This window comes from Pinus tabuliformis, chromosome 1_2, assembly GCF_031772625.1.
Source record: "Pinus tabuliformis cultivar Carrire ecotype Pingquan chromosome 1_2, CPIR1, whole genome shotgun sequence".
In the NCBI taxonomy this organism is placed as follows: Eukaryota; Viridiplantae; Streptophyta; class Pinopsida; order Pinales; family Pinaceae; genus Pinus; species Pinus tabuliformis.
The window spans coordinates 776,419,134-776,438,788 of NC_142298.1; the positions used below are offsets into that span (position 1 = coordinate 776,419,134).

General features: G+C 37.1%; 1 protein-coding gene across 1 annotated transcript; it reads right to left on the reverse strand.

The window, feature by feature from the left end:
• Positions 1-14,401: 14,401 nt before the first annotated feature.
• LOC149208160 (uncharacterized) lies at positions 14,402-15,399 on the reverse strand. The gene has a single exon (XM_089394010.1). The coding sequence runs from the start codon at positions 15,201-15,203 to the stop codon at positions 14,652-14,654; it is 552 nt and encodes a 183-aa protein (XP_089250136.1). The 5' UTR covers positions 15,204-15,399; the 3' UTR covers positions 14,402-14,651.
• Positions 15,400-19,655: the final 4,256 nt, after the last annotated feature.

Consider the following 19,655-nt stretch of genomic DNA (forward strand, 5'->3'; position numbering starts at 1 on the left):
TCACCAATACTAACATTCATTGACTACGCCTAATTCACTTGTCCTTACTTAGTTTGTGTTTCACAAACAAGTAAAATTATGTTTATCCTTTATACCAATGAACACCCATACTCATTCATTATCCATAGCAATTATAAAAGAACAACAATTGCACAGTATAAAGGGGAGGGGCAACTCCCAAACAAGTCTGCCCGACAATATATATTATAAGCAATCTTTCTTCATAATACAATCGTACGAGTAATGTTTGGCAAGCTCCAAGCCAATACTTAGAATATTTTACAACATAGGCAAATCAGCCTTTTACAATAACGTGTGCACACCTTGCGCAAAGGATGAGTGCTCACCTGAGTCACCAAGACATCCTTGTCAAGTCCAACACAAATCTGCATAGAAGACAGCCCCGGGCACACCTTGCCCAACTCTTAACTGGTTCCAAGTAACAATAGAACTGCGCCTTTGAAATATGTGCATGAGTTATGCGCACCTCTTTCCAAATATGCACACTACTTTACCCCTTGAGCTAGTGCGAGTTATCTCTGCGCTCCTCTTCCTGTCTTAAATGAGGTTGAACGCATATAGTATATATGCATCTTATCATGGGTGGTGGCACTCCAGCTGACCCCAAATAATGTTAACACACCCTTTTTCTGCGCCCAAGTGATGGTCAGCCCGCCCATGTTTACATGTTGGCCTACGTCCATACTTCCTCCACACACACGGGTATATAAGTCTCATCTCATATTGCCTTAGTCATTTTCATATGTCACACCGTTCGTCGCATCCATCGTCGCACTTCCGTGTAGCCGCGCCCGCCAGTCGTGCAGCTCGCGCCCGCCCGTCATGTAGCCCGCGCCCGCCCGTGCGCCCGCGCGCCCGCCCGCATGCCCGTCGTCCGCCCGTGAGCCCATCGTGCACAGTGACTGGCCCGATGCCCGTTCGCATTTGCGCCCGAAGGCCTTACAAGGTGCATCTCAATGCCACCAGGTTTTTATTGGACATGCCGATTGAAATCCAATATATATAGAGGGGTGAAAAAGGAAAATCTAAAATCAGTATTATTAAATTATTTATGACGTAATTGTTTTTCATTTGCATCTGACCAAATGGAACCCTTTTTATCTCATGCAATTTATATTTACTAATTGTATTAATCAGTTTCGTGTTTTATTTTGACTTTAGGTTTTTGTTTGTTTGGTTTTTTCTTTAAATTTAAATTCCTGCTTGTTTGTTTGTTTGTTTTTTAAATTTAAATTCCTTTAACTTGTGTAATTTCAAAAGTCCTCCCAGAAAAACTTCACGATAACGCAACAAACTCCAGGTGGTAATGCATCCATGCATATTTCATGGAAGTTTGTTTGAAGCTATTTCATGGACAAGGAATTGCATTTTGAAGCCACTAAAAGTTTGGAGAATTTTAAATATTAATTAATGTATTTTTAAATTTATATTTAATTTTCATTTTCATTTTCATATGATACATCAAAAAAGGGCAAAACTAATAAGTGTGATATTAAAAACAGTAGAAGAAAATAGTTTGATACTGACCATAATGAAGACTTTTAGTAATTGACCACATTTTTATTATTTACATTTTTTATTTATCAACACTATCATATTGTAATTTTGCATTCATAATTTTTATTGCATAAATTCACAATTTTTATTGCATAATTTTTCATTATAAGTTAAAATGACCAATGTAACTGAGAAAATTTAATATTAAAATAACCAAATTAATCTTAAACATATTAATCTTAATCATACTAATTAGATGTTAAACAAAATTTCCATGGTCACAAACTACTAAAACCAACATAGATCAATCTTAACCCCAAATCTATTGTGCTTCGATATCCATCTTAACCCCAAATCTACCATGCTTTTAGAGGGATCAAATCTTCAAGTTCTACACTGCAAAAAGAACGTTCCCACCTCCAAAGATTTTATCCCTAGGGATAGAAGGGTTAAGATGGATCTATGTTGGTTGTAAAACAATTTAATTGTATTTGAAGATCGATGTCCATGACATGAAATAGTAAATAGTCCTATTAAATTTCCTCCATAAGCTTCTTATATCTATTATAAGTAAATTGACCAATTGAATTCTCTACAAATGATTCATATATAAAGTACAAGTAAATGATCATATTAAATTTCCTCCTTATTATTTCTATATTAATTGTAATATTAGTGAACGAGTATAATCTATGTATACTCATTTAAATGACCATAGATTTTTGATATGTATATAAGATTCTTTGTTTAAGATCTACACAACTTGACATAGTAAAAATTGAGGTTTAAAATATATACAAATGTTTTAATTTGTTTTAATTTAATTTTCATATCAAAAGAATATATTATTTTAAATTGTGAATATTGTAAAACTAAAATAAATCTAACCCTTTAAATTGAAATGTATCCATTCCCTTCAAATTTGATCCCGACTAGGTTCAAATTTGAAGTTTTCATTACCCTTCAAAAGTTTTCTGGTAGCATAAATTTATTTCCCAAGCAAATGAAAATTAAAATAAAAAAACTACTTATCAAATCTGAAATGAAAATTAGTTTATATTTTTCCAATTTCAAATTTTTCCAAGGGTGAAGAAATTTTTCATAATATGTTCTACTTGTTATTACCTTTATAATTCTTTTTAATAAACTATTTTTCTATTTACCATAACAATTAAAAAAATAAGTAAAAACATTTTACCCGTATCATTATCGCTCCCAAAAAAAAATGTGATCATATTTATACAATACTTATCAAATCTGAAATGAAAATTAGTTTATATTTTTTCAATTTCAGATTTTTTCAATTGAATGGTGAAGAAATTTTTCATAATGTGTTCTACTTATTACTACTTATTATTAGTCCCTGCCTGGGACTCTTAGCAATCGATCGTGCATTGACTGCCTATTAATTTCTTGTTTGACCAAAAAATATTGCTATACATCACAATTTTAACCAAAGTTTTCATATTAAAAAATAATATAAAATTTATTATGTAATTGCTGATTGGCCAACAAAGTTGAGGGTCTTATTGCTGGCTTCGCAGGTTTCAATATGGGTAAAAGTAAGATATCCTAAGTTTTTGGTACCTCTTCTGCATGTCCTTGCGGCAAACTTTTTTGATATCCAAAGTTTTAAGGTGCAAAAGATATTCAACTTTTCTGCTATCCAAGGTTTTCTCGTGCAAAAGATTTTTATATCCAAACTAAATATAACTTTATTAACATGTACTATACCATATTTTCATCGGTTGAAGGGGCCAGCCGCGGGAGAGAGCACCGCCTTGGCGACCAACTAGTGATCTGTGCTCAGGCATCCAACCAGCGAGCCTCATACACTTTGAAATGGGTGATATGTCTGTGCGAAACCTTAGCCGATTATACGTGTCTTCAGGGAGTCTACACTTCTCTGTATATCGCACCTGTGCTTCACTTAGCATTCTGTCAGCTTATAGTAGGTTTCTATGGCTACATGCATGAGGCTCCACCTGTCAGCTCCTGGTGCATTAGCTTGCATGTAAGGCGCTTCGAACCATTTGTCATCTCCCCATGTACTCGCTATATTAGCTTACTGATACTTCTTTGGTTTTGGTTCTTTTCTCCTCTGCGCGAGGAGTCCTGAGTGCTCCCTCCGTGTCTTGGCTCACATTTGTTTCAGGGAAGGCTTTCTTCCTTTCGTTTTCTAGTATTCTACCTAAATTTTTTAGCTTTTCGGCTCTTTGTAGACAAGTTTTCGGTCTCTCTGCATCCTTCTGATATCCTGGTCATAGGGAGGTGCTTCCGATTATCAATATATTCTAGTTTCAGTTATGTAAAAGGAAGTTTTTCTATCATCAACTCTTTGGGAGCTGCTATGATGGTTTCGGGCTAGTGGCGTTTTTCAAGCTATTCGGTGCTCTGCTCTCCTCGGCTACGCATTTTAAAAGTTAGTGATATCGTTTTTCTTTCTCTCAATTTTAGTTGATAAAGAGCCGTTTCTCTTCGCCTATTCTGTGTAATGGAACATACAGAATATATGAGTTTAGTTTTGCAAGAATATATATAGCATCTCTATAGATTATGAATTCATATACGTCCCGAATTTCAGATTCGGATTTCAACTGTTTATCAGTGATGTGATCTGGTAGATAGGATGTAATTGTCTTTGAATGTCGGTCTCTACTCTATCTAGTTCTTTCATATGGTCATTATTCATTAGTCGTATTTGGGCTCCCTTTCTGAACATTAAAAATTATATAGTTCTATCAAAACCATGTTCAGATTTTGGTATCAAAATTGGGCCATGGTGGTGTAAATGTGGCCATTGTTATTGTTGCTGCATTATTTTCCCTGAATCGTCATAGTTCTCCGAAGGTCCGCCATTCTATCTCTCTTGATTTAGAGGGTGATTTCCCTCTCGGTGTCTGTAGTCGCAATTCGAATTTCTGATCCCTCTCACCTACCAACTTAAGGGATATTAATCTTATTACTTATTGATAGCCGTCAATATGGATCCCTCTATCATAGTGACTCTTCCATTTATTATGGATGTCAGAATCAATGCCATCCTAGTAGATCTTTTCTCATTTTGGTCAAGGCATATCAAAATTTTGTAACTTATTTTCAAGTTATTTTTATAACCCTCTTCACATTTGTTCCTGCTAAATTTTCGTTGTGTTATTTATCCAGTTCTTGTTTACTAATTATTAATTTCGTATATGCTTATTTCAGGTACCGATTTCTCTTTTGAACATAGCTTTTTCCTTTAACTTTTCCAAATTTGGCATGGCTTGATTTCAACTTATTCAACTCTTCCGCCACGTCTAAGGTACCCAAATTTTGGTTTCTCATTCTACATGGGTGTGATTTCTCTTGTTCCAAGAGGAATCTCCCGACTGTTAACCTCCGAAATGTTTGTTAATTGTTTTCTTTCACGTCTTTTGGGACATGTAGTTCCTCTGAAACATAATTATTTATAAAATGATATGAGCCTCTCATGTATTGAGTATTGTTTTCGATTATGAAGAAAACATTTAAGTTATATAATTATTTTTCTAATTACATGTTTCTTGATGTCGGTTAGAGCTCTTCCAAATCTTGTCTCCATGTAATGATATTTTTAGATCATAAATGAAACTTTGTATAATTTTGGAAAACAATACCATTGTGTTTTCTTGTGAAAGCAATAGTAAATATTGATACTTTTGTATTTTCGATCATTGTGTATCTAGGCTAGTTTATTATATTCGCAAAGTGAAGATTAAGAGTTATTACGTTAATCAAAATTTATTATATACATATTTTATTATTGTTTTGTATACATATTTACTCTTCAAAGTCGAACAAGGTTTTCCAATCCTGTATTACTAGGTGCGGTGTGTGTTGAAATAACACATATAGATAGACTTGTATACATAACCAATACCTATCTAGTTTCAACAAATACCTTCATGTTTAGTTTCTCAATTAACACATTAAATGTCTACTATGAATGCGATTGTTTTCTTTAGCATAATTTCTAGTTTTCTTCCTTTAATAGTCCTCCACACAATATTTATGAATAAAAATATAACCATAAGTTTTCTACTATATAAAATTTATAAAATAAAACAAAACAATTAACCCTTTTCTCTTTACAGTTCAAAATTCTCTAATAAAAGTATAACTAACTCTTTTCCTTTTCTTTTACTATGGAAAATGAGTAAGTAAAATGTAACTAAATTATTTTCTTTCTTCTACATAGAATTTGTTAATGAAAAACATAATTATTTACTTTTTCCAAAGAAAAAAGAACAATAGGTAAGGACACTGACTTCAAAATCAGTAGTTTGGGAAAACTAGTAGTTGAGTACTTGGCTCCTCTCAACATTGATATTGCATCCAACCATTATCCCCTCAAGGATATTGCTTCTCTTTAGCATTTTCTCTCACAATGAGCCAAAATAAATCAACAAAACAATTAGCCCTTTTCTCTTTACAGTTCAAAATTCTCTAATAAAATTATAACTAACTCTTTTCCTTTTCTTTTACTATGGAAAATGAGTAAGTAAAATGTAACTAAATCATTTTCTTTCTTCTACATAGAATTTGCTAATGAAAAACATAATTATTTACTTTTTCCAAAGAAAAAAGAACAATAGGTTTATTTACTTTTTCCAAAGAAAAAAGAACAATAGGTAAGGACACTGACTTCAAAATCAGTAGTTTGGGAAAACTAGTAGTTGAGTACTTGGCTCCTCTCAACATTGATATTGCATCCAACCATTATCCTTGAGGGAAAATGAGTAAGTAAAATGTAACTAAATTATTTTCTTTCTTCTACATAGAATTTGCTAATGAAAAACATAATTATTTACTTTTTTCAAAGAAAAAAGAACAATAGGTAAGGACACTGACTTCAAAATCAGTAGTTTGGGAAAACTAGTAGTTGAGTACTTGGCTCCTCTCAACATTGATATTGCATCCAACCATTATCCCCTTAAGGATATTGCTTCTCTTTAGCATTTTCTCTCACAATGAGCCAAAAGAAATCAAACACAAGATTTTTATCAATTTCCAATCGACCACTCTTTTGTGGTTAGTAAATACCTCCACCTCACCAAAAAGTGGCAGGTAGTTGCTAGATCATTAATGAGATTTTGTTTCCCACTCCAAAATACAATCTCCTATTTTTTAGGGAAACAATTAATTGGTCAATTTCATAACTTCTCGATAGACAGTTTGCTAAATTTTAATTTAAACATTTTATAAGCATATTCATTATATAAAATAATGTTTTAATTTAAATATCTTAATAAATTAATGTAATAGTTTACGGAAGTTCGATTTTTTGTTTTTAAATTAGAAGTTTTATTCTTAACAAATATTTAGACAGTAAATTATATTACAATAGAAATATAATATTCGTATCACAAAGCACAAAACTGAGTTTTATGTTGGATGGAATGTGATCTGCCGCACCCACCAAACTCTTCATTAATCACATTTGGTCATCCAAAGGCAAAGTTAAATATGGTTTCTGCAAGGTTCGCACCTTCTCTAAGTTCCCTGCAGACCCCGGCAGGGACTACCACCACAGCAGTGGCTCCTTGTTAGCTTTACAATTCTTTTTAACTATTTTTCTATTTACCATAACAATTAAAAAAATAAGTAAGCACATTTTACCCATATCATTATCGCTCCAAAAAAGAAATGTGATCATATCATTATCACTCCAAAAAAGAAATGTGATCATATTTATACAATTGAGTCATCATAGAGCTCACACATGCATGTATGGCTTACTTACTAAAATTACATTTTAGTAATGGATATTGAAAATCAAAAGAATTGATTATGGTGAATCTAAAAATTACATTTTAGTAACAAATATGGAAGATCAAAAGCATAGATTATGGTGAATCCTCTTGCTACTTGGAAAGGAGAAAATTCCAATTTGAATATCTTCTATTTTTTTTTTCTGCTCTACTTGTTTGTATTTATTTCATACTTCACTTGCTTGTATTTTCTACTTGTCTTGCTTGCTTGGATTCATGAATAGTATTTGTATGTCTTCTTTATATCTACCCAATATGAAGAAATGTAAGAAATGGTTCAATGTAGGTTTGATTCTTAAATTTGAGTATTATAATATTTACATGTCTTTTTTTAATATGGTCTTCTATATCATAATGCACACGATCATTAGGGCCCAAAACATTTTAGTAAGTTATATTTTGTGAATGAAAATCATGTTTTGGAAAGTTTTAGTAGTTTTCTTATATTGTTGGACATTGCAATGATCTCAATAAATTAATACTATGTTCTGGTTGTTTTTAAAAATATATATTAAAATTTTCTGAATGATTAGACCAATTACCTTATAACAAAGAACAATGATTCATTATAATTAAAGAATGATTTTCAAGAAATGAACAATAAATGGTATGATTGAATTCCCTCCATATAATTTCTATATGTTAGATAAACTTGACCCTATGATGGAGTTGAGGCTTGGTTGGTTTGGCTATATTTGGCCTAGGAAAACCCAAAGTCAAGTTTAAAGGGGGGATTGTTAGGTAAACTTGACCATGTGATGGAGTTGAGGTTGTGTGAGCAGTTATGGTTAACAATTGTGGTTTTTTGGGCACCCGGTATTCGTGACCCATGATAATAAGATCATAGTATTACATGTAGTTGAAGCCATTAAAAGGCTAGAGGATTCTCCATTGTAGTGAGCCATGGTTGAGCGGTGAAAGCTCAAGTTGTTGGCCGACTTGGCTGTGTTTTAGCCATGGACAATAATAGATCTATTGTTGGTTAGTTTTTTCCCAATTGGGGTTTTCTAGGTAAATCATGGTGTACATGGTTTGAATGTTTGTTATATTTATTTCTCTTGAACCCTAACAAGTGGTATTAGAGCATGGTGAACAAAGCCTCAAAGAATTAGGTATTCATTCTCATGGAATTGTTCCTATCGATAAAGTGTCCCCAAAAATGGACTTCAATGCCCAAACTAGCAGCGCTGGTTGAAGCAATGGCTCATTGCACAAACTAGCAGGGCTAGTTGAGCAATGGATCGATGAGGAGAAAGAAGGAAATGAAGCCTAAAAGCTTTGCCAAGGCCTGGGCATAGAGAATATTTTTTGAAAATTTAAATTAGATTATGGGGTCATGGTGGAGGTGCGCATGATGGACGGAAACACCCTACTGGAAATGTTGACAGGTTTTCCATAGGCCGAGTGCAGAAAAAAGGGTTTTGCAGCAATGTTGGGTTGTTGCTAAATCAAGTTAAGGGCAAGGAAAGGTCCTCTCGTGATGCCTCTGAGTGGTGGAAAAGTTAGAGCCTTGCAAATATCAGTGGTTGGGTTTATTCTACAGACTACAGTTTCAAGATTTATAGATCCACCGAGGCCTAAGATTGCCTTGACAGGAAATGCTTTCACACTCCAACCACAATGATATATGGTTCACAACTTTACTTTTGAACTATGGGACATCACAGTCATTCTACGATGGTTTGATGAGACGTTCAAAGCGCATCTAGATCACCAACATCTTTAACGGTCACTGGAATGAGACGCTCAATTACTGGGGTATATTCGTTGGAGACATCTTGTTGGATTTGTGGAAAAACGTTTTGTGGAGACTGGCAAAGCTTTTGTGGTAACACATATTGTGGAACTATTGGGCATGCATTTTTCTGGATGACCCATGGCGTGGTCAGCAACAACATTGTTGCAGCAATGAAGGATCAGAAGGAGCATCGTGTTCATCTCGGGCTGAGCAGAGGTACAATGGCCACTTTGAATCCTACTTGAATTTGTTTCATAGTTTGGTGGGCCCAACATGGCCTCCCCAATGGTCTTGCAACTAGACTTTCCCATTATATGCAGGGAGGAGAATACATGGAATGAGGTTGAGAAAAATAAGAAAATTTATTGGTGAAATGGGTTGGTGCAGTAACTAGAAGATGGACACTTCAATTGATAGCTGTGCTTCTCCCAAGAAGATGAATAATTTTAAATGTAAAAATTCAAAGGCATTGGAATTTGATGCTTTGCTACTGCCTATGGTACTAACCAACATGGTGTTCTTTTCTTGTTTTTTGTTGTCACATATTTTCTTTTGAGTAGATGGAGAGGGAAGATTACCACTTCAGCACCCATTCATGGGCTTAGCTTTGAGGAGTTAGTGACTATTTTCATTTGGTTCACTTCATTCATATATTAGGTGGGATTCTTAGGCATCGATTATGTCTAGAATTTTATCTCTGGAAACGATGATGATGATGATGTGAGGGAAGATGTGAAGCTTGTATCTAATTGTTGAAACTAGAGAAATTTAGTGTTGTGAATGTGTTGGCATCCATATGGTTTCTAGATTAAAAAAACTGCAAACTTCATATACCAAGGATGGCATAATATATGATTGAATGTGTCTGCAAGATTCTAGGTGATATCATTAATAAATTGAAGAGCCTTATGCTAGTGAAATCCAATAATCGCAAGGGTTATGAAGAGGTTTGGTAAGAGCATTAGTTATAAGAGCAGGCTTGAGATAGTGAGATAGCGGTCTCACAAGGTGAGATGCAAATGGTTCAAGTTGTGTGGAAGCAAGTTGCTAAGAGAATAGTGACTTAAGGCTAGGATAGTAACTTGAAAAATAAATAAATAAATAGATAAAATTACTGTATTTTATTTTTTTACATGTAAATGGGAATACGACTGCAAGCCCTGATATGGCGTGTGTACCCCAGTAGATAATCACAGGTAAAGTTTGGATATAAACCTAGGTGATATAAGGGAGCATGTGGAAGCATGTTGAGTTAGGACAACATGTGAAATTCTTAAACACTTTGACATTGGCTTGGTAGGGCCTGGAGGTGAGTGGTGGTGGCTTTCTCACTTGGTTGGTTTAGCTAGATTTGGCTGAGAAAAACCCAAAGTCAAGTTTAAAGGGGGGGATTGTTAAATAAACTTAACCCTGTGATGGGGTTGAGGTTGTGTCAACATTTATGGTTAACAGTTGTGGTTTCTTGGGCACTCGGTATTGGTGATCCATGGTAATAAGCTCATAGTATTACATGTATTTGAAGTCATTAAAAGGCTAGAGGATTGTCCATTGTAGTGAGCCATGGTTGAGCAATGAAAGCTCAGGTTGTTGGCTAGCTTGACTATGTTTTAGCCAAGAACAATAATAGATCTATTGTTGGTTGGTTTCTCTCCAATTAGAGGTTTCTAGGTATATCATGGTGTACATGATTTGAATGTTTGTTTAATGTTTGCTATATTTACTTCTCTTAAACCCTGACACAATATCCATTATAAGTAAATGGTCCAATTAAATTAACTTAATATGATTCTTATATAAACTCTAGGTAAATGACCCTATTAAATTCTCTATATGTGATCTAGGTGGATGTTGGTGGCCACCCACCTATCTCACTTGGATCCCCACAACTATCTCTTTCATTCTTTCAGTTTCTGTAACTGTAGCACAATTTACTATTTTTAGTAGTTTTTCAGGTCCTGAACTTCTGGAGCCGTTTTGAGGCCCTAAACGACGTTTTTTGGGAAATCTGGGAGAAACATGGGGTCATGGACTGATGTTGCTCTTCTCAAAGTTGTAGTTCTCAGATAGATCTTTCTAACAAGCTATTTTATGCGTCAAATGAAGATAACGAAAGTTAGACCCCGGGAAGTTGATATACCAACTTACCCAAAACGGGGTCCACAATTTGGCATTTCATCTTCTAGGGTTAGGTTTTGGGATGTTAAGGGTTTTCCATTGTTTCTCAACAATAAATAGGCCTTCGAGTCTCATTGTAACACAGTTTAGAGGCATGTAGCCACCACATCTCTTCTCGGAGATAAGCTACCATCACCCTGGCTTGTTTATTTCCATTTCTGTTTGTAAGCATATTTCAGTATTTTACATTAATGAAATGAAGTATTATTTCCGTTGCATCTCTGTGTTTATGGTTATCTTTGTAATTTGTCATGTTCCTGTTTAAATCCAGATTAGTGGCATCAGAGCGGTCTTCTTTTTCTCTATTTTTCTTTGCATGTCCTCAACGAGGTTAGGATATAAGGAGCTAGGGTTTGATCTGGTTGAACCTTTGCAAGATCAACCTCACAAATCTCGATGGACTCCCATGGCGGATGAAAAGAAAGACGAGGGGGCAGGAGATCCTATCAAAATCTTACTCAAAGAAGCCCTCAAACAACAAAGGAATGTGATGATGGAAAAATTTGCCCAGATCCTTCAGCGACTACTCAGGGGTGATGCATCGGCTTCCAACATCTACTGTAGAAACACCACACTGTTTAAGGTAAAAGTTAATTTTGAAATCCCCATATTCAAGGGTCAAATAGATGCAGAGGCCGTAGATAAATGGTTAAATCTTCTAGAAGGGTATTTTTCTGTTCATGAATTTTCGAGTCAGGAAAAGATTGTTTTCATTCTTGTCAAAGTATCCCCGCACGTCAAGGACTAGTGGGAAACCTACTACGAGCAGAAGGATGAAAGTACGGGCTCACTATTTTCAGTCGCACCAACTTGGAATTCGTTCCAGGATGCCATTAAGGAGAAGTATTACCTTGTCAAAAGCTATGAGGACAAATACATAAAGTGGACCATGCTGCGGTAGGGAAGGGACCAAGCTGTGCTAGAGTTCACCAACATTTTCCATACCCTTCACACACAGTTGGGTATCAAATATTCTAAGTTGCATCTGGTACTCAAATATCGTGACTGCCTACACAGATACATCCAGGAAGAGATGGAGTTCTTGAACATCTCATCGCTCGGCACAACGTACCAATACGCTGTCAAAATTGAGCAGAAGTTAAAACAGAAGAAGCGAGACTTTGGATCTGCGAATCCAAAGACCAAAGGAGAAAGCTAAGGCGGGTTGACCCAATATAACCCGTCGAAGCCACAAGACAAGAACAACACCACGAAGTTGAAGAAGGACACAGGAAAGTGCTGTGAGTTCCATAAGAGCCCCACACACAACACAAGTGAGTGTCGGACCAAGCAGTTGCTGGTGGCCAAGTTGAAGGCTTACGAAATAGATGCATGTTCTGATCCTGAGTCAGAACCCGACAAGGGGAATGGCAAAGGAAAGTAGATCATAGACGCGGAGCCCAGCGCCACTGTTGCCATCGCCAAAATCCAGAAGAATGTGCCCGGAGATCCAGAGGAGGGGGAACATCTTTTCCACTCACAGATTTGGGTGAAGGGTTCACCGCTGCAATTCATTGTTGACAGTGGGAGCCAAAAGAACCTCATTTCAGCAGAGGTTGTGAAGCAGTTGGGCCTACTAACTACACCACACCCACAGTTGTACAGTATCGGGTGGCTTCACCAAGGACAAGATCTTCGAGTTGACCAGCAATGTTGCCTTCCCTACAGCATCAAACCCTTCACATACAAGGTATTGTGTGGTGTTACACCTCTGGTTGTTTGTGATGTATTATAAGGCTAGCCATACTTATGGAGGTGACATGTTGTGTATGAGTCAACGCCTCGCATTGTTATTATTTCTTTGGGTAATTCATTATACAAGATACCGAAGGTAGCCCCAGCTATCGCCACCTCTTTGATCATTGCTAAGAAAGGCAGCAAGCTCATCTCCTAGACTAGGAAATTCATTTTCTGTCTGGTTCGCTCCCAAAGTAAGGGGAATATCGTCGCCAGATCCATGACCCTTGCAAAGGGTTCCTCCACGCAGCAACAGTAGCAGAGGGATACGGTCATGAAAGAACACAAAAACAACTTCTCTTCACCCACAGGGGCACCACACAAGTCTCACGGGGGTGGCAAAGTTTGATTATATCTGTAGAAAGAACGCCTTACCAGAACCTATCAGAAGCTCGGACCACTCCAACATGGTCCTTACACCATAAACAAGGTTGTGGGAAACAATGCTTTGGGGCACAACATTCCGCCATTCCTTCGCTTGCACCGAGTGTTCAATGTGGACTGCCTTCTACCATGCTTCCCTCCATTGTTGGACACATCAGAGATTGCAGAATAGCTCACCAGGGACCAAGTTCAACAGATGGAGGAACTCAACACAATGGGAACCATTGCTTCCTAAGGGTGGAGGAATGATCGAGGTGGATGTTGTTGGCCACCCATCTATCCCACTTGGACCCCCACAACTCTCTTTCAGTTTTTCAGTTTCCGTAATTGTAGCACAATATACTATTTTTAGCAGTTTTTCGGGTCCTGAACTTCCGGAGCCATTTTGAAGCCCTAAACGACATTATTTGGGAAATCTGGGAACAACATGTGGCTCTTCCCAAAGTTGTAGTGTTCGGATAGATCTTTCTAATGAGCTATTGTACGCGTCAAACGAAGATCGAGTGCCAAAGTTATGACCCCGGGAAGTTGATGTACCAACTTACCCAAAACGAGATCCACAATTTGGCGTTTCATCTTTTAGGGTTAGGTTTTGGAATGTTAAGGGTTTTCCATTGTTTCTCAATAACAAATAGGCTTTCGAGCCTCATTGTAACATAGTTCAGAGATATGTAGCCCCCACATCTCTTCTCAGAGATATGCTATTATTGCCCTAACTGGTTTATTTCGATTTTTGTTTGTAAGCATATTTCAGTATTTTACATTAATGAAATGAAATATTATTTCCACTGCATCTCTGTGTTTATGGTTATCTCTGTAATTTGTTGTGTTCATGTTTAAATCCGAATCAATATGATTTTCATATAAACTATAAACTAGGATAGAGTGTGACTTTGTAACTTTGTGTGTAAGTTCAAGTGTATATAGAATTTCCATGATAGATTTTATTAAAAAATAAAAAAAATAAGAGTACCTCCATTATCACTAGAGGCCAACTGTGCCATTATGTTTATGCTTTCTTTATAAAACAAATCCCATAACGGCCAACTATGACATTTAATACAGTAATCAATCAATACAGAAAGTTCCCCGTTAAACAGTCTTTTAAAAACTGTGTTCACAGTAGACTAAGCAATTGTGAAAACTTAATAACTCCCCGTTATGACATAAGAACTTTCAAACTGTATGTAAGCCGATTCTCAAGTCTAAATCATGAATTACTCTGCATTGCACTATTTACATAAAAAAATTCCCTATAGATATAGGTCCATACACGGTGAGCTAAACCTTTCTGCAACATGGTTTTATCAAGGACATAATTTCTCAAAGTCCTCACTTTCGTTATCTGGTGAGGCAAGACGAGAAGCAATGGCAGAATGGTACATAATGTCATGAAACGTAGAAGTGTCCCGAAGGTTTCTTCTCAATAATTTTGCCTTCTCTGGAGTCAAACGCCCCCTCACAAACTTGGAGCGCTTTGGTACTGCACCTTCCTCCATTCCCTTTTCAGTATCACCCGACCTCTTGTCCACGGCTCCTGTTTTCGACTCGTTTATGTTGTCGTCTGCCCATGGCTCCTGATCAGATTGAGACCAACCAAAAAGAGGAAGCCACCAACTCATGGATCCTCTCTTGTCAACATCACAATGCAAAATAACATCCTCTCTTCTTCTTCTTCTCTTTAACCCTGCATTCTTGTTGTCTGAATGAACTGATCCATCATTATTGTTGGAGGAGCTGCATACCCGTATGGAAATCCTACCCCCAGCTCTATGGGAGAGAAAATTTGGACCACCACAGGGAACTCTTTCGTCAGAGAATGGCCTGCACTTCGAAATTTCACCTGAAATAACAGCCATTAAGGCCAGATAGCAGAAAAACCTAATTGAAATTAAACTATCTAGTGCCGATTGAACTTAGAGATCTACTTGTGCGAATCAAGCCAGATAACAAATAAATTTAAATTCCTCAGTGCAGACGAATCCTGGCAACCTTTTATACAAAGCAAGCCAGATATCAAAACAGAAATTGAAATACTCAGTACAGATGAAGCTTGAGAATCTATTTATTTGTACCTGGTATATCTGATGATTCGCATATAATCTCAACTCAGGATTATTGCAGGAAGATGCCCAGGCGGCTTCGTTGAAGAGTAAGAGGGAAGAGATTGACTCAGTCGAGACGCTCAGCGCGTTGAGGATAAGGTTATGTGTAAGGCCCAGAATTATCACACGAGTACTTCATCTCTTCTGGGACGCGTTTGTCCGTTTCGATAAACGACAGGGGTGGCATCTTTCATGGCAACCGTAAGTGCAGTTGTCTTCATTAGCCCACATTTCAGTTAGGCTTTTTTAATTCCTTTTTCCGTCATTTTCCCAGTTCATGGCACATGCCCCATACATATATATATATAATATTATTTGCTGGGACACGTTACCCAAATTAAATTGAACACGTGCGGACAACTTTTCTTTGCCCAGAGATCGAACTGGATCTTGACCGAGTGCATTGCTATTTCGTATTCGCCTAGGCGAATGGGACGCGGACGGGTTGGAATTTGTATTAATTTGGTAAAACTTTGTTCATAACCATTACAACGAAGTTCTATGATAGGTGTGTTCGAAACCAATTTGATCTTATTGGTTGATTTTGCAAATGTATAAACAAATTTTAAAGTGATTGAGGTTTTGGTAATAGTTTTTTTTAAATTGCTTTCATTAGTAAACAGATTACTCTCAACATAATTTTACTAGATTAAAAGAATAACAATAATAAAATAAAATAATTGATTTTAATTCTAATAACAATAAAATAACTCAATAAATTAGTTTATAATCCTACCAGATTTGATATAAGTGAAAAAATTAATAAAATATATATACTTAAATTTAAAAAATAATAATGGTTTATATATAGATGGTTAAAGGGCAGCCTACTTCATTAAAATATTTGATAGGAAGATTAAGTGAAAATATCGCTAGACTGTAAAGTTTACTAATAACTAAAAATGGTAATAGATAACCAATTGCAGTTGAGATGGCATATTACTAATAACTAAAAATGGTAATAGATAACCCATTGCAGTTGAGATGTATGCCATCATATAATATTTTTTAAATGGAAAAATGTAACATAATAAAAATTTTAGTAAATATAATTAAAGCATAATTTATTTTGTTTTATGACAAAAATAAAAAAAATAACTATATTATTCGGAATTATTAAATTTTTAATAATAATAAATGTAAAGTAATATAGTTATGGATGTTAATTTATGTTTTCTACTTGAATAATATTTAGAATTCATCGGGTTTTTGTTGGAGCTGGAGGGTATGGAGATTTAGGGTTTCTGCGGAACTTACAACGACAACCCTGAGCAGACTTCTGTAATACGGTCATACCACTAGCAATACGAAAGGCAGTACACGACAAGAAGTAGCGTGAGCAACATGAATACCCCCCAGGGGAGGACGCTGTGCCTCCCCCCAATGCAAATGATTCTCCTCAGAGGCATGAGGAAGGAACTAGTTCAGCTGATCAAAATGGAGACAGAGAGAAGATAGATCCACAAGATGCCAAGGCAAACGACAGGGAGAACCCCCAGGTCACCTCAAACACCTGTAGACCAGTCGCTGCTGAACGCCTGAAAATAGAGCTCCCAAGTCATCGGATCAATGCTCAGATCCAGTACATGAGAGATCATGCATTGATAGGCAAATTCATAGGTATGTGGCCAATAGAGAAAGCACTGCATGGCTGGATAGCAACGAAGTGGAAGCCGAAAGGACACATAACTCTACATCTAGGACCTAAAGGGTTCTTCACGGCCATCTTTAACTGCTTGGAGGACCGAAACAGAGTAGTAGATGGTGGCCCCTATTTTTTCAACACAACTGGCCTATATTTGAGGGGATGGGTGGAGCGCTTTAATCCAGATAAAGAAGATCTCAGCTGGGCGCCAGTCTGGATCCATCTCTACTCACTCCCAATGGAATACTGGGACGAAGAGACATTACAAACCATAGGAAATGGTCTCGATGAATTTGTCAAAATGGTAGAGGAAACAAAACTCTGAAGATATACCTCCTTTGCCCACATTTGCGTTTATATGCACCTTAGCAAGGCACTTCCGGATGCGGTAAGCATTTTTCATGACGATGTTGAATGGGTTCAGTTAATTAATTATGAACATGTGTCGTTCAGATGCAAGAGATGCCATGCACTGGGTCACTTGTTTCAGGACTGTCTTCTAAACCAGAAACCCTCGAACACCACTGCCTCTAAGGAGCCGGATCTGACTGGCTTCACTAAAGTTGCCAATTGTGGGAAAAATCACAAGAAACCTGCTACAATCCCTAAGAGGCCTCAAGCCAGTTCATCAAAACCCTCTATGAGCAACAGCTTTGAAGTGCTAGCCCGAAAAGAAATACACAACCCTAAGCCCCTTGTTCCATCTGAGAAGGATCCCATGATGAACAAACAAACTACACATTTTCATCCCAAAAAAATCCCAGAAGAACCATTACCCACAGATCCTTCCTCCACGGCTCTGCGCACAGTCCCAACCTTGTACTCGCAAGGAATGGAGGTAGACAACTCGCAGCCTGACCTTTCCAGGGCAACAGAAACAACATAAGACATAAGTGATACACAACATATGGAAGAAGAACCAGAAAGCATGGACATTGGGGATATGGACATTCTTTGTCTAGAGCAGGCATGCAAAACAAAAAATTATGATAAAATCCCTGAGCGACAGTAGGAGAATCTGGAAGTAATTCTCTCCAGAGCTCAAAGGAAAAAACCCCTAGGTATTCAAACTGGAGGTTTGTGGGATGGGAAAAGCAGAATCAAAGATAACAAAAAGAGAGGGAGGAAAACAGATCTTCAACGCACCATCCGCATTGGGGAAATGCTAGTGGAGTCAGGTAGGTACTCCAAGCTCACAAAGTATTACAACTCTCTCTCCAACCTTCCATCATGAAGCTAATCTCATGGAACATCAGGGGGCTCAATAGCCCTGGGAAATGCAGATTAATTAAGAACATGATAAAGCAAGAGAAACCCCAAATTCTCTTTCTGCAGGAAACTAAATGCAACTCCATCTCTCTAGATCGAATGGCTGCAAAAGTCTGGTCGGGTAGTATAGTAGCAGCAGTAGATGCTTCTGGCACCTCAGGAGGCTTGGAAATCATCTAGGATGCACGCACCATCAAGCTCAACAACATTCATGCAAACAAGCATTTCCTTCAAGCTACTTTCCACATTACAGGCACCAGTATACATGGTCACATAACCAATGTATATTTTCCCCAGGAAGCTATGCATAAGGTAGAACTTCTGAATACCCTTTCCTCAATCAATACTGATAGGTCTCATTCGCTCTGGATCACTGGGGGCAACTTCAACATGATAACCAAGATGGAAGAAAATCGAGGAGGAAGGAATAAGCTGGACAAGGAAAGTAACAATCTAAAATATTACATTCAAAGCAATTGGCTTATTGACATTCCATTCAACAATGGCCTTTTTACCTGGAATAACAAAAGAGCTAGTTCGCACCAAATTGCGTCTTGCCTGGACAGATTCCTAATCTATGACAATGCAATCCACTTAAGGGGAGACCTTTCAACTTCAATCCTGCCGCTGATAGGCTTAGACCATTGGCCAATTTCTCTCCAATGGTCTCGACCAGGCAATGCTACCCGCAGGCCGTTTCACTTCGAGGCTTTTTGGATGACACATCCAGATTTTGTCAATCTGGTAAATTTGGAATGGATCAACTTCTCTTCGCCAAAAGGTACAAGCATGTTCAAATTTCAGCAGAAGCTTAAATACCTCAAGAGTACAATAAAATAATGGAACCATTCTTCGTTTGGTAACATTTTCTAGGCTCAGATTGCTCTAGATCAAGAGATGAAATAGTTGCAGCAACGGATCATCACAGAGGGAAGATCAGAGGAACTTTCGGAACAGGAAAATTCTCTTGAAACTCAGATCTCAGAGAGGGCCAAACAAGAAGAAATGCTCTGGAGGAAAAAATTGAGAATCAGGTGGCTAAAGGAAGGGGAAAAAATACAATTTTTTTTCACCGTTCCACTATTCAACGCCGAATGAATAACAATATTACTCATATCCAAAATAAGCAGGGGGTAAAAGTGGAAAAACATGAAGAAATCAAGCTCGAACTTCTCAACTACTTTAAGCAAGCTCATCAAGAACCACAGGTGGACAGAATGCAAGCTATAGGAAAAATCACAGAGAACATCCCCAAACTCGTCACAGAAGAGCACAACGAGCTCTTACTCAGG

What these genes read in the sequence shown, in the direction of transcription:
- LOC149208160 (XM_089394010.1), bottom strand. Translation starts at nt 15,203, where the DNA reads ATGGCTGTTATTTCAGGTGAAATTTCGAAGTGCAGGCCATTCTCTGAC.